We start from the raw sequence: 25,777 nt of genomic DNA, 5'->3' as shown, positions 1-25,777 counted from the left end.
GCCATGGGCTGCTGGTGTCTGGGCTTGGAGGGGGAGGGCTTAACAGGGCTTGGAAGCAGACACTTAGAAAGTAATACAAATGCTAAGTGGAAAACAAGTGACACAATTTCCACAGTACATCTCACCTCTGTCAGCGCATCATACATGTGTGTTACAGGCATTCTGGGGACTGAGCTCATGTGGGCACTGCCCCTTCTCTCCTCCCCTGCCCGCCTGCTCCGACTGAGCCCATGGGCACGTGCTTCTGCCCCCGGGAAGGACTGGGCTGCAGACCGTTTCAGGAGCCCAGTGCCCACAAAGGGCCAATGGCAGCTGGGGGAGCATCGGTGGAAATTCGTCCCTTCCGTGACCAGCCAGCAGGGTTTGGGACATAGCTGACTTTTGTCCTCACCTTGAAGGTGTTGACACCTTACCTGGCTCAGGGTTCAGAGGTTTGGAAGTATCTGGAGAGGATGCCTATGGCGTGGACACGTCAGGTGGGGCCACAGCCAGGGGCCTGCCGGTAACGGGCGATTGGGAAACAGAGGCAAAGGGAGGTGTGCGGAGGGCCCCCCCAAAATAACATGCCTGTCAGGCCCGTGGAACAGTCCCGTCAGCCCCCAGGAATGCTAGGGAGCCGGGTGGAGGGGGCGTGGGTGATGGAGCTGAGCCAGTACCACTTGTACAAACACCTGCAGTGGGGTCTCGGGCTGTTGGAATGTTACACATGGGATACCAAAAGAACATACACTAAAAATAGTCTTTTCTGGAAGGCAGGATCAAAGTAAATTTTATTTAATTCTATTTACTTATTTTTTTTATATTTTATAATAAATATGGACCAGGCACAGTGACTCACACCTGTAATTGCAGCACTTTGGAAGGCTGAGGCAGGAGGATGGCTTGAGCCCAGGAGATTACAGTGAGCTATGATGACACCACTGCACTCTAGCCTGGGCGACAGAGCAAGTCTCTGTCTCAAAACAAAACAAAAACAAGTATGTATTACTTTTGTGACAAATAAAAAAAAACAATAAAAACAATTTTTTAAATTTTAATACCATTTGCCAAGTCTGGGATGGGGGCCAGAGTTGGGCCTGGGTGGAACCTGGGGCAGGGCCTGGGCAAGGCCTGGGGTGGAGCCTGGACGTGCCAGATGTGGGACCTTGGGGCCTGGGGCAGAGCCTCAGAGGAGCCTGGGGTCCTGGTGGACCAGTGAGGCTGTGACTGACTGAGCCCTGGACTGTGCAGTGCTCCGAGCCAGGAGCAGCAGGGCAGCCAGGCTTTCGGGCATCTGTGTTGCGCAGTGAGTGTGGGGGGAAGGGAGGCAACAGGAGACCTGCCGGGAGCCACTGTGCTGGGCCCAGGTCGAGGTGGCAAGGTGGACGGGGACAGAGCAGTCCTCGGGCCACGTCCAGCTCGCCTCTCCCGACCTCTGACCCTGCACGTTGGCGTTGGCGTGCACGTTAACCCCCCCCAAGCCCACTGTCCCGCTCTTTGCCCCTCCCCCTTCGCTGCTCAGTGTCGGACCAGCTCAGAGGGAGACCCTCGGCCTGGGGGAAACCAGCCAGCTGAGCAGCCACAGATTCTCTCAGAACTTGAAGAAACATGGAAAGATCGAGCCAGCTAGCAAGGAGCAAAGGTGAGAGAGTTGCTTAGGGTCATGAACTTGGCCAGCAGGCCAGGCCAGGAGCCAGACTACAGGGGAGTAGCAGCTTCAGGAGGTGGAGCTGTGGGAGCAGCTGAGAGAAAACAAACGGGGAGGGCAGGGAGGACGGCTTTTTCATAAACAGATTGGAGATGATCCCCAAGATCCTTGCAACCAAAAGGACAAAACTATGCCCAGGGGACCCTGGTGTGACGTGGCCATCCCCCCTCCCAATCCCACCCTGCCCTGCCACCTGCCTGCTGGTCACCCTGCGGGGAAGGCATCAGCACCTGCCTCTTTCCCCCCAAACCTCACCCATGGCCAAGTGGACCCTTGTGGGAATGGGGCCTTGGTGACTCAGTTGCCCAGTAAGACCTGCAGGGAGAATGGCCAGAGCCACCGCCTCCTCCAGCCCTCTCTCTGCGCCGTCGCCAGGTCCCCACAGTGTGCTTTTAGACATCTCCATCCTCTCTGCCCACAGCCCGTTGCTGAAAAACAAAACTAGATCAAATTGGCTTTTATCAGTGATCTATGAATCAGGCAGCGTCTCACCTGGAGATTCTGCCCTCTCCCATGAGCCGGGCAGAGGAGCTTGGCTCTGTAGGCAGAAAGGGGCTGAAGAAAGCAGAAACAGGGAACAAAAGGGGTCGTTTTAAAGCTACTTTCTTTTTTTCTTTGTTTTTTCCAGACAGGGTCTCATGCTGTCACCCAGGCTGGAGTGCAGCGGCAAACCTCAATAAAGTTACTTTCCTTATAGGGTTAAAACGGGGGACTTTCTTGTCATGCCAGCTCAAGAAAACTGGGACCCTTCTGATCCGCTGCTGTGAATCTCCTGATTTTTGGAAAACCGGCCCTTTCAAAGTTCACTTGGATGATGGGGCACCAGCGTTGAGTGACTCCATTCTGCTTTGGTCTGGTCTGCTGGGGCCCAGCGCAGGAGCTCAGTCCAAAACAGGGGGCTCCCACCAATCGCATGTGACACCCCCTGGCTGGACAGCCTGCTCACTCTGCATCTAACCACAGCTCCTGTCCTTGGCCCCTCAGTCCAGCGAGCCGCAGACTCGCCTCTCACACTCCTCGCCCTGCATCATCATATGCTCATCCCACCTGCTTGATTTGGGGGTTGGGGGCTCCCTACTGCCTACAGTGTAAATCATGACACATCTATAGAACAGGCAGTCATTAAGGATATTTTAAAGACTTTTAAATCATTTTTCTGAATCCAGAAATAATGCATGATTTGGTGCATTTCCTTCCTGTCATTTTTTATGCCTTTTAAAATACTTTTTTAGATTGTAGTGCCCCAGGGTGTTCTATCTACACACACACACACTCTCTCTTTGTAGTTTTGGTTTAACTTTGTGAGTCTCAATTGCCAACCCATGACCCTCCACCTGGAAATGCTTCCCTTTGACAATCTCCTAAGAGCAAGGGCATTCTCCCATGTCCCCAGTGTGGTTATTTAACATCCATTCAATGTTATCATATTATCTAATCTCTAGCCCATAATCAAATTTTCCCAATCATCTCAACAATGCCTCCCCACCCAGTCTAGTTGTGACATTTACTTCTATGTTTCTAGTCTCCCTACTCTAGACATGTCCTCAGGCCTGATGTGCTCTGGGCCGGTTCTGGAGACTGAGCTGCTGTCTGGGTTTGCCTGGTTGTTTTCTCATGACCAGATTCAGATTGAACATTCCCAGCTGCAACTTCCGTGCGGGGGATTCTACGTCCTCTCTCTGAGCATCACATCGGCAAACAGGATGTTGCCTGGTCACGCTCTTGATGATACTGACTTTGGTCATTTGGTTAAGGTGATGTCCGACCAATGCCATTATTATAAAGGTTCTTTTCTCCGCTTGTAATGAATTAGAGGCTTGTGGGAAGACTGTATACTCCAAACATGCTTCTTTAGAAATGAACATGTTGGCGTCATACAACTTTGTATCCTGTTTTCATTTAGCAAATTGTGAATGTCTTCTCATACCATTAAATATTCTTAAAAAACACGATTTTGGGTGCTGTGTAGACTCTACCTTATGGGTGTGTTCTACTTAACTATCACCTACTAAGATTAAACTGTTAGCTTAACAGAAGCTCCGCAGTAGTGAGGATTTCTGTATTTCTCACTGCCATATTTCCAGCACTGAGAATGGAGTGTCTGGTATATAATATAAGTTCAACAAAAATTTGTTGAATGAATGAATACAGTGCATGTCTAGTTTTTCAGTATCACAGATAATGTCACAACAAACATCCTTGTAAATAAATCATTGAAGTATTTATTTTATGAGGATTACAGACGATGTTTATAAGAAAGGAAATGTTTATGCTGATGATGTGAAAAAATAAGAATGCAAAAATCATATATATGGCATAATCTCTACAACATAAAGATATGCAGAGAGAACCATCTGGAAGAAAATAGAACAAACAATTAACAAGGACTATCTCTGAACATTCAGTGAAAGGTTTTAATTTATTTTCAATATTTCTCTGTGTTTTCCACAAGGAGAATATGTTACTTATATGCAGAGAAGCAGCAACAACTGTTTCTTTTTAAAGTTAGCTTTGCAATGGAGAATAGGTAAAACTATGCATGCTTAGCAGCCAGCCATAATAACGAGGGATACTGGTTAAAAACCAAATTCAGGTTTAGGCCACAATGACCTTTGAAGAGTGTCAACTTGCAGGAGCCCCAGGACGCTGTGCTAAGTTGACTACATTTAGGATATCAGGTTCCCTTCCTGGTGTCACATTTTAAAAGGGATATTGTCTAACTGGTGCCTGTCTAAAGGACAGTGGCCAGTTGGTATGGGGTCTGGAAATCATGTTACTGTTAACACTTAAGGAACTGGGCACATTTGTTCTCTAACAGATGACTAGTGGGGAATGACAAGTTTCTTCTAATATTTGAAGAGCTGTCAAATAGGGAAGTGGGGATTCTTTTTTTTTTTTTTTTTTTTTGAGACAGAGTCTCACTCTGTTGCCCAGGCTAGAGTGAGTGCCGTGGCGTCAGCTTAGCTCACAGCAACCTCAAACTCCTGAGCTCAAGCGATCCTCCTGTCTCAGCCTCCCGAGTAGCTGGGACTACAGGCATGCGCCACCATGCCCGGCTAATTTTTTCTATATATATTTTTAGCTGTCCATATAATTTCTTTCTATTTTTAGTAGAGGTGGGGTCTCGCTCTTGCTCAGGCTGGTCTCGAACTCCTGAGCTCAAACGATCCGCCCACCTCAGCCTCCCAGAGTGCTAGGATTACAGGCGTGAGCCACCGCGCCCGGCGGGGATTCTTATTTTATGCCATTTTAGAGGGAAGGTTTCAGAAAGCCAGATTTTCTAGTGAATAAGGAAGACTTTCCTAACAATTCATAAGGCAAAAAATGAAAACACTCTCTAGAAAGGTGTGGACACCAGACAGTACCTCCCAGGGGTGTCAGGCCGGAGTTGCTGAAGTAGGTGGGGGTGACAGAGCTGCCTGTACTGGGGACACCCAGGACCCTTGGTGTGGCCACTTCTGGCCTCCTTTGTGAACCTGCCTGCAACCCCGGCAAACACACAGCCTCTTCCCAGACAGAGGAAGGGTCAGCATCCCCTGGGGCCCTCTTCCCCCTGCATTCAGGTCTCTTGTTCAGGACCAGTTCCCCAGAGAATTTTTCCCTCATTCCCATCACTCCCCATCCTCTGGTCTTGCTTTATTTTTCTTCTTAACGCTCTCCCTGATGGACACATTGTTACCTGTTGAGTCATTTCCTTTTGTTTGTCCCCTCTAGCATGCATGTTCCAAGGGCGGAGGGGCCTCACTGTCGTGGTCCCTGGGCACAGACCAGTGTCCACAGAGCCCAGACAGGTGACTGTCATGCCACAGGCCTGCTATATTCGCTCAGTGAACTAATGATTCCTGAAAGAAAGAGAGCACAGAATTCAGGCGCAGCCTTCAGGGAAGAAATTTCAGCGATGTCAGAAACTGTGAAGTGTCCATCAACTGATGAATGGACAGGGTAAATGTGGTATATGCACACAATGGAATATTATCCAGCCATAGAAAGGAAGGAAATTCTGACACAGCTACAACATGGATGGATCTTGAAGACATTATGCTAACTGAAATAAGGCAGTCACAAAGAGATAAATCCTGTATGATTCCACTTATCTGAGGTCCCTAGAGGAGTCAGATTCACAGAGACAGGAAGTGGAATGGTGGTTGCCAGGGGCTGGGGGGAGAAGAGAATGGGGAGTTAGTGTTTAATGGATATGGAGTTTCAATTCGGGAAGATGAAAAAGTTCTGGAGCTGGCTGATGGTGATGGTTGCAAAACAATGTGCATGTACTTAATGCCACAGAACTGTACACTTGAAAATGGTAAAGATGGTAAATTTTATGTTATGTGTATTTTACCACAATAAAAAAAAAAAATTAGTCTCAGCTACTCGGGAGGCCGAGGCAGGATTCCTTGGGCCCAGTAATTTGAGGCTGCAGTGAGCTATGATCATGCCATTGCACTCGAGCCTAGGTGACACCCAGGCTGTTTCATCTGGCTAGAAGACCTCAATAGTGACTTTAAGAGTTTTCAGGAGGCGGACCTCTGGGAAGCGAGAACTCAGCTTGTTAGGTTAAGTCTGGCTTTCCGTTTTAACGAGGGGCCACTGTAATACCTAAGGAGACCCCCTTCCCTAAATGGCAGCCTCAGTCTCAGCCTCCCTGCCGTGATTTGGCCCACCAGGTTGGGGCAAAGGACTCCCCAGGAGGCAGCGACGACACCACCAGCGGGGTCTGAGAGCGAAGCAGCTGCGGGCTGGGCAGAGCGGGGGAGGGTGACTCCTCCGCCCGGTCCCGCTTGAGCGTCCAGACCCGGCCACCTCCGCCTGGCCTCGCACTGGCGTCCCGGCCCCGGTCCTCGCTCAGCCCCCGCTCGGCCCCGCCCCCGTGGCCCCGCCTCTTCCCCGGCCCGCCCCGCCCCTGGCCCCGCCTACTCCGTCCAGCTCCGCTCCGCCCCGCCTTGGCGGACAGCTAGCAGGAAGCGCGCGGTGGCTCCGCCGACGCCGCGTTCGGAAAGGTGTGGAGGGGGCGTGGGGCGCAGGTCGCGGTCAGGCCGCGTCTCCCAACCGTCCGGCTGCCGGCAGCCCCGGCTCCACCCCGCCGCCCTTGGCCGTGCGGGCCTGCGGCTCCCCCTGCCCCGAGCGCCAGCTCGGGGCTCCGCTGCTCTGGCCTTGGAGGCGGGGCTGGCGGCGCGGCGTCATGCATATGCATGAGCGGCGCGGCGGCGGCTCCATTGTGCCCTCGGAGCGGGCGGCGGCGCGATGGCGCGGGCGGCCCCGGGGCGGCGGGTGGCGCGGAGGGCGGGCTGAGCGCATGGAGCGGCGCGGGTCGAGGGCCGCCGCGGCGAGGGGCCGGGCCGGGCCGGGCGGAGGTGAGCGGGGTCCTGGGAGGTGGTGCCTGGCAACGCTGCCCGCGGGCAGGTTCGGGGCGGCGGGGGTGGGCAGGTGCGGCAGGTGCGGGCGAGCAGGTGCGGACGAGCAGGTGCTACCTGTCCCCCGGGATGCCCATGTCCCACTGCGACGCCCACGACGGGCTTTGTGGCCGGGCTGGGGCCGGGGGCTCTGCCGCCCACCTGCCAGTACCTGCCACGCGTGCGTCGTGGTCTCTGGCAGACACGGCCCCGTGGGTGTCGAGGTCTTCCCACCCCTCCCCTGAGCCTTTGTTGCGGGCTGACCGAGGGGTGTAAGCGGCCCTCGAGGTCCTCCTGAGCGGTGGAGGCTGGCTGGGCCTTTGCCCCCACCTGGCGGTTCCTCGCTCTGGGGCCAGGCGGTCTCACCTTCACCGTGCGCCCCTCCGCTCCCACTTACTTGCCCACCAGCAGCAGGGTGATGTGGGGGCCCGCGGAAGCCATCACTGGCCCCGGGAGCCGCGTCGCTCCCGGGCTGGACGACGCTGACCTGTTAGTCTCCAGCCCTGGGTTTGATGGGGATACCTCTTTCCAAACCAGACATAGCTGGTTTGGAAGCTCAGGCGTGGGGGTGCCTTGTCCTCCCCCCGGGTGCCTTGTCTTCCCTGGTGCCCTGTCCCCACCACCTGGTGCCTTGTTTACCTCCCCTGACACCAGCACCGCCACCCCTGTGTCCAGTGGGGACACCCTGCCTTGGACCTTCCCTGCCCAGCAGTGCTGTGTCCCCTCTTCTTCCCTGGGTACCCTCTTTCCAGTAGTTACAGAACATCCGTGGTGGTGTCTTTAAGTCATTTGTGTCATCATCACAGAAGATTTCACAGGGACACACACAGAACATGTGACTTGGTTTAAGACCATGATGGATATGGATAAAATAGACTCACACCGAATCCCGAGCCTCAAGAGTGGAAACAGGACAAGCGAGGGAATTTTGACTTCACCCAGCTGTACTGACTTCAAGGCCCTTGTCATGCCTGGGGGTGGGTGCAGTCTAGAAGTATGAATGAGGAGAAGAAGCAGGTGAGAGAATTGCAGGTGTAGACTTCTGAAGGACAGGCCCAGTATTTGGGGAGCATCCTGATTATTGGGATTGATCTCCAAGGCCTGATGAGATGAAGGTGGTCACGTGTTCTCAGTCCTAGTGTGTCACCAGATACCCATCTTATACACTGTAAACTGAGGCCAGGTTAGATTTGTCCCTTCAGCTGAAGTATTCCACCTCCAGGCCATTGCTTATTCCTGGACTTTTTGATGAACTCCAGCATCCTGACTTAGCCCCTCACTTAGGTTGGTCAGTGTGGTGGCCTCACAGGTAGAGGGGGCAAGGACTTATAGCCACCTGTGCATGTGAGCACCCCACCTTTTCGTACCAAGGATCCCGCTCCTGCCCCACTCCAGAGCCATCACTTCTCTGAGACTCTGACCCCAACTTCCCTTGGGTTGGAGCCTGACCCTGCATCCTTGGAGATAGTGAGTCCCGATTTGTGACTTGTTGAGAAGGGTTGCCTCCTGTAGGGCTGCCCTCCTGGAGTCTGCCTCACTTGCTGGTCCTGCTCTTAGTGACCAGGCAGGCAGAGAGGTGGCAGTGGTGTGAAGCTCAGGTTGACCAGGAGACTTGGGGGTGCAACTGCTCTGGGACACCTGGGTAAGTTCTCTGTAGCTGTTTTTGGAGGAAAATAGGACCTGACCCCCATAAAGCTGTGTGGTCTTCTAGACTAACCTCATGCCAGAGCTGCTCTGTCAAGGGGTCCTGGCTTCCAGCTAGAGTTGGGGTACAGGGAGAGCTCCAGGCAGTAAGCTCCCAGATGGGCATGGACCTTGCACAGTCCGGGATCTGGGCTCTGGGTTTCTTCCCAGCCCTGCCTCAGAGCCAGGAGGTGGGAGGAGGGTCTGTATACACAGAATGCCTCCCTGTGGTCAGGAGCACAGGGTCAAGGATACTAGACCTGGAGAGTGGAAGCTGAGAGCCTTGCCCTCAGAAAGGAGACCAGAGCTTGGTAGGAAATCCCCTGTGCAGTGAGGAGCAAGGTCGGGGGAACTGGAAATGTTTGTGGTTTGTCCACAGCAGAGAAGCATCGGGGTGGAATTCCCCAGGCCCATGTGACAAAGGAGGCTGCTGTGGGCTCCCCGCCCTCCTCCTGCCCTGTCTCCCTTCTCCCCAGCTCTCTGCATTTCCTGCATCTGAAGCTCTCAAACTGTGGTCCCTGGACCAGCAGCAGCATCTGCAAACTTGTACAAATGCAAGGCTTAGGCCCCAGCCCATCCGGCTGACTTGGGTTGGGGCTGGGCTGCCTGTTGTCACCAGCTCACTGGCTGATTCTGATGTGCTGAAGTTGGGGAGCTGCTGCCCTAGGTGACCTGAAATGAGGCAGTTCTGCATGGAACACTGCCTGCCCTTCAAGTCCTCTGACCTGGGGGCTAGGGGTTTGTCTGCCTGCCTTTCTGATTCCCTTCCTTTGTTTCTTGGTACAGCAGAGTGGGCCAGGCCAACCCAGCCAGCCTTCTGGTGGGAAAAGACTGTCATGGCAGGTCTGAGGAGAGAAAGAAGGCTGTTGCTGGTAGTTGTTTTGTAATTCAACTTTTTATTTTGAGCTAATTAGAGATTCCTATGCAGTTGTAGGCAGTAACACAGAGAGGTCCCATGTATCCTTTACCCAGTTCCTCCAATGGTAACATCTTGCAAAACTGTAGTAACAGCATCACACCAGGACACTGCATTGATACAGTCAAGAGGCTCCGTCCCGTTGCCTTCTCATATTCACACCCACCTCCCTCCTGCCAAAATTACAGAAATGGAGGAGAGATTAGTGCCTTTCTCTCCTCTCCTGACATTTAACCCCTGGCATCCACTAATCTGTTCTCCATTTCCCTAATTTTGGTGTGTTAAGAATGCCAAATAAAGGGAATCATACCGCCTTTTAGGATTGGCCTTTTCCACTCAGCATAATTCCCTGGAGATCCATCCAGCTTGTTGCATGTCTTAGCAGTTTGTTCCTTTTTATTGCATCCAGGCTATGGATGTACCACAGTTGGTTTAACGATTCAACCATCGAAGGACATCTAGGCTGTTTCCATTCTTTGGCCTTTACGAATAAAGCAGCTATAAACATTCATGTACAGGTTTTTATGTGAACATAGTTTTCATTTCTCTGAGATAAATGCCCAAGAGTGCAGCTGTCGGGTGGTAGTGTGGTAGCTGCATGCTAAATTCTATAAGAAATGGCTGTACTGTTTTCCGGAGTGGCTGTACATTTTGCATTCCCACCAGCGACGTGTGAGAGATCCAGTTTCTCCTTGCCAGCATTTAGTGATGTCACTATTTTTAATTTTAGCCATTCTGATAGATGTGTAGTGATATCTCATTGTGGTTTTAATTTGCATTTCCCTCCTGACGAGTGATGCTGAACATCTTTTCATATGCTTATTTTCCATCTGTATATTCTCTTTGGTGAAGTGTCTCTTCATGTTTTTTGCTTATTTTCTAATTCAGTTTTTTTTAATTTGTTCTAAATACTACTCCTTTGTTGGGTATGTGATTTGCAAATATTTCTCCTGGCCTATAGCTTATCTTTTCATCCTCTCCGCAGGGTCTTTTGTAGAGGAAAAATTTTTAATTTTCATGAAGTCCAGTTTATCAGCTTTTTTTCTTTTATGAATCATGTTTTTGGTATCAAGTCTAAGAACTCTTTGCCTGAGCCAAGCGAGGTGGGTCACACTTGTAATCCCAGTGCTGTGGGAGGATTGCTTGAGGCCAGGAGGTCAAGGTTATGGTGAGCTACAATCACACTCTTGCACTCCACCCTGGGCAGCAGAGCAGGACCCTGTCTCTTAAAAAAAAAAAAAAAAGTTTATGAAAATACATAGGATCTTTGGGAATTTGGCCAAACAAAGAGTTCTTTTTCTTTTTTTTGTAGCTCACTGCAACCTCAAACTCCTGGCCTCAAGCGATCCTCCTGTCTCAGCCTCCCAAGTATCGGGGAGTACAGGCATGCACCACCACACTCGGCTAATTTTTTTTTTTTTTTTTGAGACAGAGTCTCACTCTGTTGCCCAGGCTAGAGTGAGTGCCGTGGCGTCAGCCTAGCTCACAGCAACCTCAAACTCCTGAGCTCAAGGGATCCTCCTGTCTCAGCCTCCCGAGTAGCTGGGACTACAGGCATGCGCCACCATGCCCGGCTAATTTTTTCTATATATATTTTTAGCTGTCCATATAATTTCTTTCTATTTTTAGTAGAGATGGGGTCTCGCTCTTGCTCAGGCTGGTCTCGAACTCCTGAGCTCAAACGATCCGCCCACCTCGGCCTCCCAGAGTGCTAGGATTACAGGCGTGAGCCACCGCGCCCGGCCCTCGGCTAATTTTTTAAAAAATTTTTTATAGTGACATTGTCTCACTGTGTTGCCCAGGCTGGTCTCAAACTCCTGGCCTCAAGTGATCCTCCTGCCTAGGCCTCCCAAAGGGATTACAGGTGTGAGCCATCACACCCAGACTCCTAAATATTTCATAGTTTTATGTTTTACATTTAACTCTATAAGCCATTTTGGGCTACCTTCTGTATAAAGTGTGAAGTTTAGATATTTTTTTTCTTTTTTTAGCCTGCAGATGTCCAGTTGTTCCAATATCATTTGTCAGAAAGGCAGTCCTTCCTCTGCTGAGTTACTTTTGCGTCCTTATTGAACATCAGTGTTTGTGTGGGTCTCTTTCAGGTTCTCTATTCTCTTCTCTTGGCCCACAGTCTGTCCCTCTGTCAATACCACACAGTTTTGATTATTGCATCTGTCTTCTAAGTCCTGAAACCCATGCCTGGCTGCCCCAGACCCCACCTAGCAGGTCTGGGGAGGAATTTCGGCTGTTGGCAGGACCCCCTACCCATCGGTGGCCCCATCCCAGAGTCAGACAGTGGGACTGGGGTTGCCAGCCTTTCCCTGCCCGGCTGGGCCGTCCTGGCTCCCAGGCCTATCTCTGCCTAGGGTCCAGGTGCCCCAAGCCATCAGTCCCTGCTTTTTCTGGCCTCTGCTTCTCAAGCAGGACCTGCTCTGGGGGAGGAGACTAGACTAGCCTCCCCTAAGGGTGTGTGGAAGCCCAGACCCCCTCCCTCTCCCTCTTCCCTAATTGGTCCCCCTCCCCTCCAAGTCCCCATACCCAGTGGTGGCAAGGTCCAGTGGAAGAGCTCTACCTCTCACCTGCTCTGGGGCTCTGGGCGTGGCTCACTCTGCAGAGCCCCCGGGTCTGCATTTGCAGAGGAATGAGGCTGTTCCCATGTCCGTGGGTGTTGAACTATGGGTGAGGGTCCTGGTTGGCACACAGGAACGTCAGCCTTGGGGTTAGGTGGGTGCTGGGGCTACCCTTGTGAGCGCTGCGGTGGCAGGATGGAAGCACCAGAGGTCAGCATGCCTCAAGTGTCGTGTCTGTGTGTATGTCAGCCTTGCAGCCCCTAAGAGGCAGGGACGTCCAGAACAGAACGTGCCTTGGCCTCCCCTGGGGACTCCTGAGAACCAGCTGAAATGGCCTCATACACCCACTGCTTGGCCTGTGCTGCAGCCAGTGTGCCTCTCTGTTCAGACCAGGCAGAGATGGGCGCCGAAGGTGGCCCTGGGGGCGTCAGGACCTAACGCAATGCCAGTGGGCTCTGAGGGGACAGCCCAAGGGCAGAGCCCTAGGAAATGTCTGGGCCCACTTCCATAAGGGGCTTGCTTGTGGCAGTGTTGGAGGCTTTGGTGGCACTCAGAAGCAGCCTGGAGGTGTGGTCACTTCTACAGCTTATGTACTAAATGGAGAGATCAAACCGAGCACGGTGGGTGGGAGTCCATGGTGTCAGCAGCTGGTCCCCGAGCATGCACCTGCTGCATTCTCTCCTGATCCGCCACCCTCTGCTGCCCTGTCCCGGGTACCGACGCCCCAGTGTCCACCCAGCCGCAGTTTACAGAGTTGGTTCAGTGCTCCCCTCCCATTATAAATACTGGACAGGTCACGTACCCTTGCCATGTCTGTGGGTGTCCACACTCCACCCATTGTGCTGTGTGTGTGTGCCCCTGCCCTGTTGAGAACTCACTGAGGGTGTCACCAGTAGGCCTGTGGGGGCAGGTCTGCCTGGCTGGCTTCTATGTCCACATCAGCCCCAGGCAGCTCCCCCCTTGGTGGGGTGTAGGCCAGTTCTACATTCTCCCTGAGCTAGAGCCCGTCCACCCTCAGGAACTGCCCTCTTGGAGGGAAGGGCTGCCAGCGGGGCCTGGGGTGCTGCCCCTGATGCCCCTCCCCCAGGCCAGGCTGGAGCTTGGGGGGTCACCACACCCCTGCACTCCCCCTCTTGGTCTTCCTGGCCCCTGGCCTCCAGAGCCACCTGCGCCCGTCCCCAGCTACCTGGACCATACAGGGTAGGCAAGACCTCAAGCAGGGGTGTCCCTCCAGCTGGCCCTCTGTCCTCCCCTAGGACCTATTGAGGGGTCCGGGCAACCAGGTGCCATGGGGCTGCCAGGGTTCTCCCTGGCTTTTTGTGGACATCTAGGCCTTGGTGTGGGAGGGAGCGTGTGGAAAGTATTTGGGATCAGGAAGTCTGTTTCCAGGGTTGAGCCAGGGCCTCTGAACAGCAGGGCCCGGGTCAGAAAGGGTTCATGCCGGCTTCCGGACTGGGTCTGCAAGGGCAGCCGCCCCCCCTGCCCGGCCCTCCATCGGAGCCCAGAGGTCCCTTGCAGAGGAAGGGGTGGGGCCTGGTAGCCCTGGGCTCCCTGCACCCTACTGAAAGGGGCTCCTGGCTGCATCTCAGCTAACATCCTTTCCCTTCTGTCTGGCAGCCAGAGCAGCTGAGTCCCAGATAAGCACAGTCAGACCTGGCCTGTAGGCTGCTCTGTCGCCAATGAACTCCATGAACCCCATGAAACCTGCCCTGCCCCCCACACCACACGGGTGAGTGTGGGCTCCTCCGCCTGCCCCCTCAGGCCCTGGGTGGGGTGGTGTTTCTGGAAGGTCCTGGGCTTTCAGGCACCTGTGGCCTCCTGACCCAGGCCTCACCGGCCTCTCTCCCTGTAGTGATGGTTCATTTGCATATGAGTCTGTGCCTTGGCAACAAAGTGCCACTCAGCCAGCTGGATCGCTGTCCGTGGTCACTACCGTGTGGGGAGTTGGCAACGCAACACAGAGCCAGGTGAGCCCCCATCTGGACCCCACCCCTGAGCAGCCAGAGCCTCGGCAGCGCTCAGTACCTTCCTAGAGCTCAAGAGAGACAAGGTGGCCAAGAGGTGAGGACAGGGAGGCGGAGTCATGAGGAGAGGGCCTCCTGAGCCTCCCAAGTCCTGGGACACTGGCTCTTCCACACCTGCTGTGGGACATCCTTTTGTCTTCTCCCAGCCTCCACAGACCACCCTGACCTGACCTGTGGGCAGCTGCGTCCCCCCTTCCCATGTGGCTCCGCTGCCCTCCACACTTGCCGGGCCTCTTAGTTTCTGTCACTTTAGAGCTTCTTGCCTTTGATGATTCCTGCTTCCTCGTAGGTTTTGGGGAACCCCATGGGCCCTACAGGGAGCCCCTCTGGCGGCTCCATGATGCCTGGCGTGGCAGGTGGCAGCTCGGCCTTGACCTCCCCGCAGTGCCTGGGACAGCAGGCATTTGCCGAGGGCAGCGCCAGCAAGGGCTACGTGCAGCAAGGCGTGTACAGCCGTGGGGGCTACCCCGGGGGCCCCGGCTTCACCACCGGGTAAGCAGGTTCCTTCACTTGGCAGGTGTGCTAGGAGCAGTCAACCTGGCGGGCACCTCAGAACCGTGACACGGGCCATCTGGACGTTGCCTCTGTGCTTTCCGCTGGCTCCAACAGCTACAGTGGAGGGTCTAGGAAGACTGGGCTCCCCTGTGGGTGTGCATGCCCCTGGGGTGAGCATGGTCCGAGCCCTCAGGAGCACATGCAGAGAGTGTGACAGTTCTGTGTCTCTTGCAGGTATGCAGGTGGCCCAGGGGGTCTGGGCCTCCCCTCACACGCCACACGACCCTCCACCGATTTTACGCAAGCAGCAGCCGCTGCTGCCGTGGCTGCTGCTGCGGCCACAGCCACAGCCACGGCCACGGCCACCGTAGCTGCCCTCCAGGAGAAGCAAAGCCAGGAGCTGAGCCAGTACGGAGCGGTGAGACCACACCCCCTCCACCAGCTCCTCCCTTATAGCAGCCAGCATGCGGGGACCGTGAGGGACACTCAGCGAGGCAGTGGGGAGCCAGGGACAAGCACAGAATGTGCCAGGGGCTCATGAGGCTGGTGAAAGAGAGGTGGGTGGGAGGGAGAGAGGGTCTGTGGGGATAGGGCCCTGGTGCCCACAGCGGTGGGTGGGCAGGGTGCCCATCTTTTGGAGCCCTTTTGTGGGTGGGGCTTGGACCATTTTTCTTTTTTCTCTTTCCAGATGGGGGCCGGACAGTCTTTTAACAGCCAGTTTTTGCAGCATGGAGGTCCCCGGGGGCCCAGTGTTCCCCCTGGCATTAACCCTACTGGCTTGGGAGGGGTGATGGGCCCCTCTGGCCTCTCCCCCATGGCCATGAACCCCACCCGGGCAACAGGACTGACGCCCTTGTATGCAGGGCAGCGCCTACCCCAACACGGGTACCCTGGGCCTCCCCAGGCTCAGCCGCTGCCCCGACAGGGGGTCAAGAGAGCCTACTCCGAGGTGAGTGTCCAGGTCACCCTGCTTGGGGCCTTGAGTGCCAACTCCCTCACCTTCAGAGCTGTGGTAAGAGGAGGCTTCTGCACGTGAGAGAGAACCACCTGTGCCCAACAGGGCCATGGCAGAGTTCCCAGGGGGACCAGGAAGTCCCTACCCCCCACCCCCACGGCACACGAGACGCTGCTTTCCTCCTGGAGCTGCTCCCCTGATGCCTTTCTCCCCTGGGCGTTTGCCTCTTCTTCAGGTGTATCCGGGGCAGCAGTACCTGCAAGGAGGCCAGTACGCACCCAGCACTGCCCAGTTTGCGCCTGGCCCCGGGCAGCCCCCTGCCCCCTCCCCCTCCTACCCTGGGCACAGGCTGCCCCTGCAGCAGGGCATGGGCCAGTCCCTGTCTGCACCCGGCCCCGCGGGACTGCACTACAAGGTAGGGCTGGCTCCTCCAGGCCCTGTGCTGGGCCCCATGCCGAGTGCTTCAGGACGCAGGGGACCTTGAGGCAGTCCTGCCTGAAGAGCAACAGGCTGGCTGGGGGGTGGGCTCCCAGCCAGTGCAGGAGCTGCTCCTGGGGTGGGAGGCCCAGTTCCAAAAGGAACCTCTGTGAGATTCGTGTATCTCAGTGGAGAGTCAATGCAGGGAGCAGCAGGCAGGCACCTGAGACATCTGAATGTCCTTTGTGGAAAAGTGTCCTCATTCCCTCTGCTCACTGCAGAGAAGCCCAGTGAGGGGACAGGCCCTCACTGCCGGCCAGGCACCCTGTCTGGGCGCGGGGGCAGGGGGTGGAGTGTACTCGCTGGGAGCCTGGGCCGGGGTGCTGCAGCTGGAGGGAAGGAGGGGGATGGTTGAGTGCACCTGTGTCTTTTCAGCCCCTCCCACGTCTGGGGCCGCTTCTTTCTCTGTAGTGGTGATTTTTTTCCATTATGAAGTCATCAGTGTTCCCTGTTGATAATTTGGAAAATATGAGAGTGTGTAAAGAAGAACATAAAGACCAGCACCCTGTGTGCGGTGGCCTTCTAGGGTCAGGTCCAGGGGGCCCAGTTGGGGGCAGGCTGGAGCCCCAGGCGCATGCGGTTTTCTCTCCCGCAGCCAGCAGAGCAGTTCAACGGGCAGGGCGCCAGCTTCAACGGGGGCAGCGTCAGCTACAGCCAGCCCAGCCTGAGTGGGGTAGGGGCCCTGATGGGCCGGGAGGCTCATGGGTGGGCACATGGAGAGAGGGTGCCCAGGCAGGAGGAAGTGTGGGCGCCCAGCCAGGCATCCTTGGGGCTGCCTCCTACCTACCTCTGTTTTCGTGGTTCCCAGTGGGTGCTCTGTGAGCAGACACCACCCCCACCCACCCCGCCATTCTGCCTTGATTGTTTGTGCTTAACCCCTACAGCCTGCCCGTTCCATCCCGGGCTACCCCAGTTCCCCTCTGCCGGGAAACCCCACACCACCTATGACCCCCAGCAGCAGCGTCCCCTACATGTCCCCAAGCCAGGAGGTCAAGTCTCCTTTCCTGCCTGACCTCAAGCCCAGCCTCAGCTCCTTGCACCCGTCACCCTCCGGTGAGTCGTCTACTCTCGGGACAACAGTGGTGACAAGGCCAGGTGGGGATGGGGAATCCCGGGACTCCAGTGAGTCCTGCAGGGAGCTTGGGGGGCAGGGGGCGGCTGTCAGATTCCTAAGAAAAGCCAAAGATTCCATCTTAAAGACAAATCATTTTGTTCCCGGCCTTCTTTTTTTTCTCTTTGTGGCCTTCTATGCAAATATGTTGAAGGCTCTGGATCTTCTCTCTAGAAAAATACCCACACGCACACCTTGACCTCCTGGTCTCTCTGAAAGCACTGGAAACATCTTCTGTCTGGGTTGGGGCATGTTCCCCTGTCATAGTTTAGGGGACACTGGTCCCGGAGGCGGAGGCAGGACGGAACATCGGGAACGCTGGTTCAGGGTCTTAGGAGAGATGTTGCCCACGGCCTCAGCCCCAGGGCACCTCGCAGGCCTGCCAAGCAGTGCCCTGCAGGAGGGGCTCCCTGTGCCAGGGTCCCTGCCTCACGGGCAGCTGGGGGGCAGCCGCTGTCCTCCAGTGGCCATGAGACCTTCTGGCTTGGGCAGCCCAGCTCACAGCCAGCTTGGGCTCTGCCCCCAGGAAGCGGCCCTTGCGATGAGCTGCGGCTGACCTTCCCCGTGCGGGATGGGGTGGTCCTGGAGCCCTTCCGCCTGCAGCACAACCTGGCTGTGAGCAACCACGTCTTCCAGCTCCGAGACTCCGTCTACAAGACCCTGATGTTGAGGTGAGCCCCCGGCCCCCTCCGGCCCCTGCGTGCCCCCCGTGCCGCCTCCCGCACTCTCAGTGCCGTCTTCCCGAGCAGGCCCGACCTGGAGCTGCAGTTCAAGTGCTACCACCACGAGGACCGGCAGATGAACACCAACTGGCCGGCCTCGGTGCAGGTCAGCGTCAACGCCACACCGCTCACCATCGAGCGCGGTGACAACAAGACCTCACACAAGCCTCTCTACCTGAAGCACGTGTGCCAGCCGGGCCGCAACACCATCCAGATCACCGTCACTGCCTGCTGCTGCGTGCGTGCCCCCTGCGAGGCTGTGGGCGGGTGGGGCCGTGGAGGGGGTTGGGCCCAGTAAGCAGGGGTAGGCGGGGTGAACCCAGGTGCCCCACCCTCAGACCCTGCCACTGCCTGCTGCACTTCTGCCCGCTGTACCCTGGTGTCCCCTGTGGTGGGGGGCAGGGCAGGACTGGGCTTTATCCTTTGAGAAAAATGATTCTCCTCATTGCTACCTTGTAGTTTGCATTTTAATCTGTTCTCCTTGCCCTTTAAGAAAAGGGATCCAGTTAAATACACCCCAGCTGTTTTCCAGTTAGAACAAATTTACTAGATTTGGTGCTCACATTAATTATGTAAGAGCAACCAAGCTGTGCTGAAAGCTCACGGAGTTCAGAGTCCCCAGTGGACCAGGCATCACTTGGTTCTAGGAAGCCTCGGAATCGCAGGCAGGCCCTGGGCTGGGAGAGAAAGAAACCGCTTACGAGTCCCGCTAGTCAGCCTGGTGGTGAGGGCCCTGGAGACAGCTCAGATCCCACGCTCTGTGGGCTTGGGCGGTTTGAACCCAGACCCAACAGCAGTAACAGTGGGTGTGTTCTCGGGGCACATTCAAGGGGACTGCAGGTGATTGTGTTTTGATGGAGAGGTGAGGACAGGCAAGGGCCGAACAGCAAGCGCAGGATGTGCAGCACAGCTGCAGAGCTGGCTGTGAGTGGGTGGGAGCATCCGGCCACCTCACTGAGGCCAGGCTCACCTGGGCTCCTGGGGAGAGGCAGCCGGTGTCCTACCTGGGTGTCTGCGCTCAGAGGACAGGACCCAGCTACTGAGGAGTGTGGCTGGCCTAGCCTACATCCGCCACCCCACCCACCTGCCCTCAACCTGTCAGCCTTCCCCCACCCTCCACTTCTCCTTTCCCCCAGCACCCCTTGACCACACACACCCCTGCCCGTGTTCCCCCACCTGCATCCCCCATGACATCCTGCCGTTTTGTTGCAGTCCCACCTCTTCGTGCTGCAGTTAGTGCACCGCCCGTCCGTCCGCTCCGTGCTGCAGGGCCTCCTCAAGAAGCGCCTCCTGCCGGCCGAGCACTGCATCACCAAGAGTGAGTGGCCCCCACCCCTCAGCTGCCGGACAGCAGCCCGCACCCCTGCTGGGGCCACACCCAAGCTGAGCGCTGCTCCTGCTCCGTGCGGGCACCTCCCCATGTCACACAAGGACATCTGCTCCGGCAGGTGGCTCCGCAGTGGGGGCAGGGGTTAGCTCCAGGTGACCCCTCGGAGCCGAGGATCGAGCAGGTCTCTGGGTGGCCTTCCCATTCACAGCCTCCCCATCTTGGGGACCCTTTACTCAAGTCCTTTCCCTTGTTGATGTCAGTAAAGCGGAACTTCAGCAGTGGCACCATCCCTGGCACCCCTGGGCCCAACGGAGAGGACGGGGTGGAGCAGACTGCTATCAAGGTGTCCCTGAAGTGCCCCATCACCTTCCGCAGGATCCAGCTCCCCGCCCGCGGTCACGACTGTCGCCACATACAGGTGTGTGGTTACTGCAGAGCTTTGCTGGGATGAGCTGATACGTGAGCCTCATCCTCTGGGGCAGGCTTGGGCTCGGAGCGCCTCAGCTGTCAGGCTGACAGGACAGAGGGGCAGGTGAACCCAGCTCCCCTGAGCTTGGGCTTTTTATTCTTCTAAATATAATCACCATTTTCCCTAACTACTGCATTCATGGGATTCCAGTTTTAAAAGTCATATGGTGCAGGGTGTAGTCTTCTTCCTGCCCTACCCCTAAGGGTGGCCGCCGTTAGTTCCTGTCTTTGCAGCAGCACTCTGTGTGTAGACGCACACCCCTCCGCCTCTGGCTACGTAGTGGTGGCTGCTGTACAACCACTGTGCGCTGTAGTTTTTTCTTTTAACAGCATGGAAGTGGTTCCCCATCAGCACAGCTGCCCAGTTCTGGCATTGGCCGTGTGGCATTCCAGCCCCGGTGAGGGCTGCTTGGGCCTTTCCAGTCCCGATCCGTTAGAATGATGCTGCGGTGAAAACCTGGCACGTGAGGCATCTTAAACACGCATGTGCATAGGACACGCATTCCTGGAAAGGGATCACAGCGTGGCCAGATCCTCCCGCCTGCCCCACAGTGAGAAACGGTCTCTCCCCTGTCTCTGCAGTGCTTCGACCTGGAGTCGTACCTGCAGCTGAACTGTGAGCGAGGGACCTGGCGGTGCCCTGTGTGCAAGTGAGTCTCGGCGGTGCAGCGCGTGATGGGGAGGGCCCCAGGCTGCTTCAGAGGCTTCGTGGGTGAGACCTCCACAAGTGTCACCAAATAGACAAGCCTGGTAGAAGAGGTCACAGCACAGACTGGGACAGTGCAGAGGGCAGAGACCTCGTGCAGGTGGCCTTACACAGGGTCACTTTGTACTATTACCTGGTGCAGGGTCACCTCACTCAGGATCATCTTGTACAGTCTACCGTGTGGAGTCACCTCACACACAGGGTCATCTTGCACCGTTGCCTCATGCAGGCTTGCCTTGCGCAGGGTCACCTCAAGCAGGTGATGATGGGGCTGAGAAATGCCGGGCCAGGGCCTCCGAGCTGTGTCCCCTCTGTTTTCTGCAGCAAGACAGCGTTGCTGGAGGGGCTGGAGGTCGACCAGTACATGCTGGGCATCCTGATTTACATTCAGAAGTAAGTGTCCTCCTCCCGTGACCCAGCACGTGTGGCCCCCAGAGGGCAGCCCCAGGACGCGATGGGGGACGCCCCTCCAGAGTGACACCTTCGAGCCTCCCTCTACCACAGAGCGGGCTCGATTCCAGGCCAGAGACGCACCGTGTCCTACCCAAGCATTGGTGCTGGGCAGGGAAGGTCCTGGGTGGCAGCGAGTGTGTGAGTGGGGCAGGCAGCTGGGCAGCAGGTGACCAGCCCCGCTGTGTCCCTGCCCAGCTCCGACTATGAGGAGATCACCATCGACCCCACGTGCAGCTGGAAGCCGGTGCCCGTGAAGCCCGACATGCACATCAAGGAGGAGCCGGACGGGCCGGTGCTGAAGCGCTGCCGCACCGTGAGCCCTGCCCACGTGCTCATGCCCAGCGTGATGGAGATGATCGCCGCCCTGGGCCCCAGCGCGGCCCCCTTTGCCCCCCTGCAACCCCCCTCAGCCCCTGCCCCCAGCGACTACCCCGGCCAGGGTGAGTACAGTGGGCCCAGCCTCGGCCTCAGATGACTCTGGGCAAGTGACTCGTCTTCTCCAGACCAGTCTCCTCACCTGAGAGAGTCCCTGTGAGGCCGTGCGCCTATTTTGTAAATGTTTTCAACCAAGATATGCCGCGGGAACCCGTCCTCCTGCACGTCTGCCCTCGGGACATGGTGGTGAGGGCACAGTCCTGACTGTGGCTCTAGGAAACAGGCACTGGGGCCTGCCCTTCCTTCCCCCAGTTTGAAGGGCCCTTGGCTGGGACACCTGCACAGACTGGCCCTGTCTGGGGCCCCCGTCTGGGACACACCCCGCACCTGTGGCACATTTGGTTGTGGCAGGTCCTATTCCTGTAACTCCTGAGGCCTTCACTCCTAGCAGTGTTCCAAGGCCAGTTCCCCCTGGCAGCAATGAGAGGAAATGTCCCTTTTCAAGTAGCAACTTCTGCAAAAGCTGCTGCTGTTCGTGGGTGAGCGCTGCAAGTCCCACCCTCACCGCAGCCAGCCTCCCTCCTGGCACCTCTGCCAGCGCTAGCCTTCCCCAGCCCTCACCCAGGACCTGACTCTCCTCTTGCAGGTTCCACCTTCCTGGGACCTGGGACCTTCCCTGAGTCTTTCCCACCCACCACACCCAGCACCCCAACCCTTGCTGAGTTCACCCCGGGGCCACCCCCCATCTCCTATCAGGCCGACATTCCTAGCAGCCTCCTGACTCCAGAGAAGTCTGCTCCTTGCCTCCCTGGCCAGGTCAGTGCTATGCTGAGGGGCCAAGGGGGCCTGTCTCCCCAGAGGAGGCCCTGGGGCTGTTTAAATAAGTTCCTCTCTGTCCTCAGATGGCACCAGCTGGTCACCTGGACCCTGCCCACAATCCTGGGACGCCAGGGCTGCACACCTCCAACCTTGGGGCTCCTCCAGGTCCCCAACTGCACCATCCAAACCCTCCCCCAGCACCCCGGCAGCCCCTGGGCCAAGCAAGCTTGGGGCCCACCGGCGAGCTGGCCTTCAGTCCTGCCACAGGCGTGATGGGGCCCCCCAGCATGTCTGGGGCAGGGGAGGCCCCAGAGCCAGCTCTGGACGTGAGTACCAGGCCGTAAGCTGGGGAGTGCATGGGAGCCAGGGCTGGAGGTGGGGTGTCCATTGTCCTCAGGGTCCATGAGTTTTGTAGAAGGGAGGACAGTGACCCCTCAGGGAGAGCCACTCTTTGCTTCACAAATTGGGTACCTGGAGTAGCTGTGGGGGCGGGCGGCGAGATACCACGTGTGTGGGTGTGAGTGGCCTGGCCCTGGGGGCTGCATGCCGTGGCAGGCCTGAGTGGAGCCCTCAGAAAAGACCGGGCTGGAAGCTGACAGCACAGTCCCTAGAGTCTGATCTGACCTGTCCGTTTGTTCAGTAGCTCTGTGTCTTGACTCACAGGTGGTGTGGGAGTCCAGACTCAGAGCATGAAAGACAGAGTGACTGTCCCTGGACCATAATAGAAATTCATTGAAGTTCAACATGGAAAAAATTAGAAAGAGCAGCTCAAAGCAGAAAATCCTAGGGGCTTGGAATTCTACCACCTGCATTCACCTGGGGAATCACGTTGGGGATCCCCTTGCAGGCCTGTGCACCCCCAGTGCACAGAGCAGCTGGGTCACCCCAGGCGGGCGCCCTGTTTCCTGGTGGTGTCGCACAGCATGTCGTGAGCTATTCCTGGTCCCAGGGCAGCCTTCTGCAGGGAGAGCCCAGGCGGCAGCATGCTCTCAGCCTGGGGGGTGGGAGGGGCTGCTCAACATCCCCACTGGGCCTGGGGACAGAGCCAGAATGCACTGCGGTGGCAGGATGGCCGCTAATGGAGTCTGCTTTGTCCTCAGCTGCTCCCAGAACTGACCAACCCCGACGAGCTACTGTCCTACCTGGGCCCGCCTGACCTCCCCACAAACAGCAATGATGACCTGCTGTCTCTCTTTGAGAACAACTGATCCTGTGTTAACCCCTGGCCTAACGGGGACACACTCACAGATGTCACCACAGCCCTGCCCCTCACGCCCAGCTCCATGGGACACCTGGTGGTCCTCCCTGAAGCTCCCCCCCAACACACACCTGGAGCCGGCCCTGCCCCTGAACCAGAAGCAGCCTGTGCTCAGAGGGAGGGGCCCAGGCCAGTGGCCCTCACCACCCTCCTCCCAGCAGGCTCACTGCCGCAGAACGGTGTTTGCTGGGCTGCCCCTGCCCAGCCCTGTCCAGCTGCGTCCACACACACCTCACAGCCCTGATCTCATGGCCTTGCACCTCGTTCCTCCACCCCTGCCTGCTCCCGCCTAGCCTGCATCTTGTCCAGCGTTGACCCTCCTGTTTCAACTCCTCCTTGACCAGGCCGAGCCAGCCGTGTGGCAGGGCTGGCTCTGTCCCTTGGGCCCGCAGCACGGACAGCATCTGTACCCGGCAGCCCAGCTCTTGGAACCGCGCTGGACACCAGCCGTCTGGGGGCCTGGAGCTCTCTGGCAGCACAGCCGCGGTGGTGTCGGGTTCCTCTCCCCACTCGGAGCTCCGGGCAGAGGCTGCGGGGCGGGGAGCTATAAAGCACAACAATGTACATAGTGTAGAAACACTAACAGCTGGAAAGGAGGGGAAAGCTATTTAAGTCAGCATGTTCTTGTACAGCCCCGGGCTTCCCTGTGTGTTCTGCTCCTTCCCGCCTGTAGACTGCTCAGGGAGGGACCTCCCATGGGGAGGGACAGCAAGGTTTGGCCCGTCGGGGATGGGTGGGCTCTCAGACTCAGCTCTGTGTCAGGACTCTCCAGCGGGCTGCTCTCCCAAATTCCCCTTCTCCGTGAAAGTGAAGAATTAGTACAGCTGTGTTTTTAAAGCCACCTCTCGTCTCCACCCTGCGGGCACACCCGGGTGGGGCAGGAGGAAGCCACTGCATCTGTTGGCTCAGGGCCCAGCCCGAGTGAGCAGGGTGCCTGGGCCCCGTCGTGTCTTCTGTCTGTGCTGAGCTCTATTAAAGGACTCCCTCTTGGTGGGCCTGGCCGAGTCCCTCCTTTGTGCCACCAGGGGCTGTGGTCTGCCCCGAGAGCCAGCAACCTGTCTGGAGGTTGAGTCTGCCCACAAGGCCTGTGTCGGCCCTGTGGACTAGGCTGACCTTCGGGCGGCTCTCAGGCCCCAGGTCAAGCTCTGGATGTTCCAAGCTGAGGCTCAGCTGTTCTGCCCCGTGGTAAATTTCCCTTTCCCTGGAATTTTCCAAGTTGGCTTCAACAGGAGAGCTGTTTTGTGAAGCATCCCAGACTTGCCCAGAAGAGATATTTGCCACCATGTCACCTTCCCTGAGGGTGCCCTGGGGCAGGAAGCCAGCTGTCTGGCAGCCCCGCCCCACCAGGGGCCTCCCCAGCTCTGGGCTTTGTCCCTGGGAGGCTGCTGTTTGCCTGCTGCCCCAGAGTGCAGAGGTGTGTCCTGGCCACCGTGTGCCTGTGGAGTTGGTGGGGTCTCAGTCACCCCCTCTTTCTATCCTGGGCTCTGAAGTGCTTCCCATCCAGTGGGAGAGGCGAGAATTGCTGGGGAAAATGGGAGCCAGGGGAGGAGGGGCCGGGCATCCTCGGGCTGACAGCCAAGGCCTGCCCCGCTGCACTGGGGGAGGGAGGTGTCTGGTGTGGGCGGGGCCCCTGAGTGCCATCCACATTTGAGACCACAGAGGTGGGCCTCTTGTCCCTTTACAAAGCCTCTGTTCCCAGCTTTTCTGCCCTAAAGTGAGGAGAGGTGAAAGGAACAGGAGCTCGCACACTCCTGGCACTGGGGGCCACTGAGCCAGAGTCTGCCTGGGGCAGTGGGGGCCAGGGGCCCTTCCTGGAGTGTCCAGTGTCCTCTGACAGTGTGCTGGGCGTGGTGGTTTCTCCATCCCCAGGAATGGAGAACCCAGGAGACTGGGACAAGCAAAAGGCTGCAAACAACCCATAAGCCCATCCTCCCAAGGGTGGAAAATGGCTGAGGAAAGACTGGTCCGGAATGTTACGAAGCAGCGAATGGGGACTGCAGCCCTGTGACCCGTCATGAGCACGTCTCAGAAATGATACAGACTGAAAAAGGAAGACATGCAAGTTCATACAATATGATGCCATTTTTATTTAGAGACAGGGTCTCGCTCTGTCACCCAGGCTGGAGTGCAGTGGCACGATCATAGCTCGCTGCAGCTTCAAACTCCTGGGCTCAAGTGATCCTCTTGCCTTGGCCTCCCAAAGTGCTGGGATTACAGGTGTGAGCCATCATGCCCAGCTGATGCCATTTTTATAAAACTTCAAATATATATTGTATGGGATGCATACGTGTGTGCTAACATTGAGGAAAGCAAGCACGGGAATCCGCGCAACACAGCG

The 25,777-nt window shown here is 56.8% G+C and overlaps 1 protein-coding gene across 4 annotated transcripts; it reads left to right on the top strand.

Moving 5' to 3' along the window:
- The first annotated feature begins 6,629 nt into the window (after positions 1-6,629).
- ZMIZ2 (zinc finger MIZ-type containing 2) lies at positions 6,630-25,183 on the top strand. Of its 4 annotated transcripts, none has more exons than XM_069462612.1 (19): positions 6,632-6,684; positions 13,864-13,975; positions 14,099-14,213; positions 14,560-14,762; positions 15,000-15,183; positions 15,454-15,714; positions 15,956-16,135; positions 16,793-16,870; positions 17,082-17,250; positions 17,835-17,979; positions 18,058-18,268; positions 19,243-19,348; positions 19,621-19,778; positions 20,411-20,478; positions 20,859-20,927; positions 21,183-21,427; positions 22,009-22,178; positions 22,265-22,507; positions 23,282-24,416. In XM_069462612.1, exons 2-19 carry the CDS (start codon positions 13,926-13,928, stop codon positions 23,387-23,389), a joined length of 2,763 nt encoding a protein of 920 aa, XP_069318713.1. In that variant the 5' UTR covers positions 6,632-6,684; positions 13,864-13,925; the 3' UTR covers positions 23,390-24,416. The 4 variants fall into 4 exon arrangements, with proteins under 4 accessions (XP_069318715.1, XP_069318713.1, XP_069318712.1 ...); XM_069462611.1 differs by lacking the exon at positions 6,632-6,684 and adding an exon at positions 6,900-7,038 and having other exon boundaries at positions 23,282-25,183; XM_069462614.1 differs by lacking the exon at positions 16,793-16,870 and having other exon boundaries at positions 6,630-6,684; positions 14,656-14,762; positions 23,282-25,183.
- Positions 25,184-25,777: the final 594 nt, after the last annotated feature.

This window comes from Eulemur rufifrons, chromosome 29, assembly GCF_041146395.1.
Source record: "Eulemur rufifrons isolate Redbay chromosome 29, OSU_ERuf_1, whole genome shotgun sequence".
NCBI classification, from domain to species: domain Eukaryota; kingdom Metazoa; phylum Chordata; class Mammalia; order Primates; family Lemuridae; genus Eulemur; species Eulemur rufifrons.
This window is presented reverse-complemented; position numbering and strand designations above follow the sequence as displayed.

Bases quoted from the DNA above. Each gene is read 5' to 3' on its own strand.
- ZMIZ2 (XM_069462611.1), top strand. From the start codon at position 13,926: ATGAACTCCATGAACCCCATGAAACCTGCCCTGCCCCCCACACCACAC. The intron at 14,763-14,999 runs GTAAGCAGGTTC...TGTCTCTTGCAG, and splicing joins GGCCCCGGCTTCACCACCGG to GTATGCAGGTGGCCCAGGGG. The intron at 15,715-15,955 runs GTGAGTGTCCAG...CCTCTTCTTCAG, and splicing joins TCAAGAGAGCCTACTCCGAG to GTGTATCCGGGGCAGCAGTA.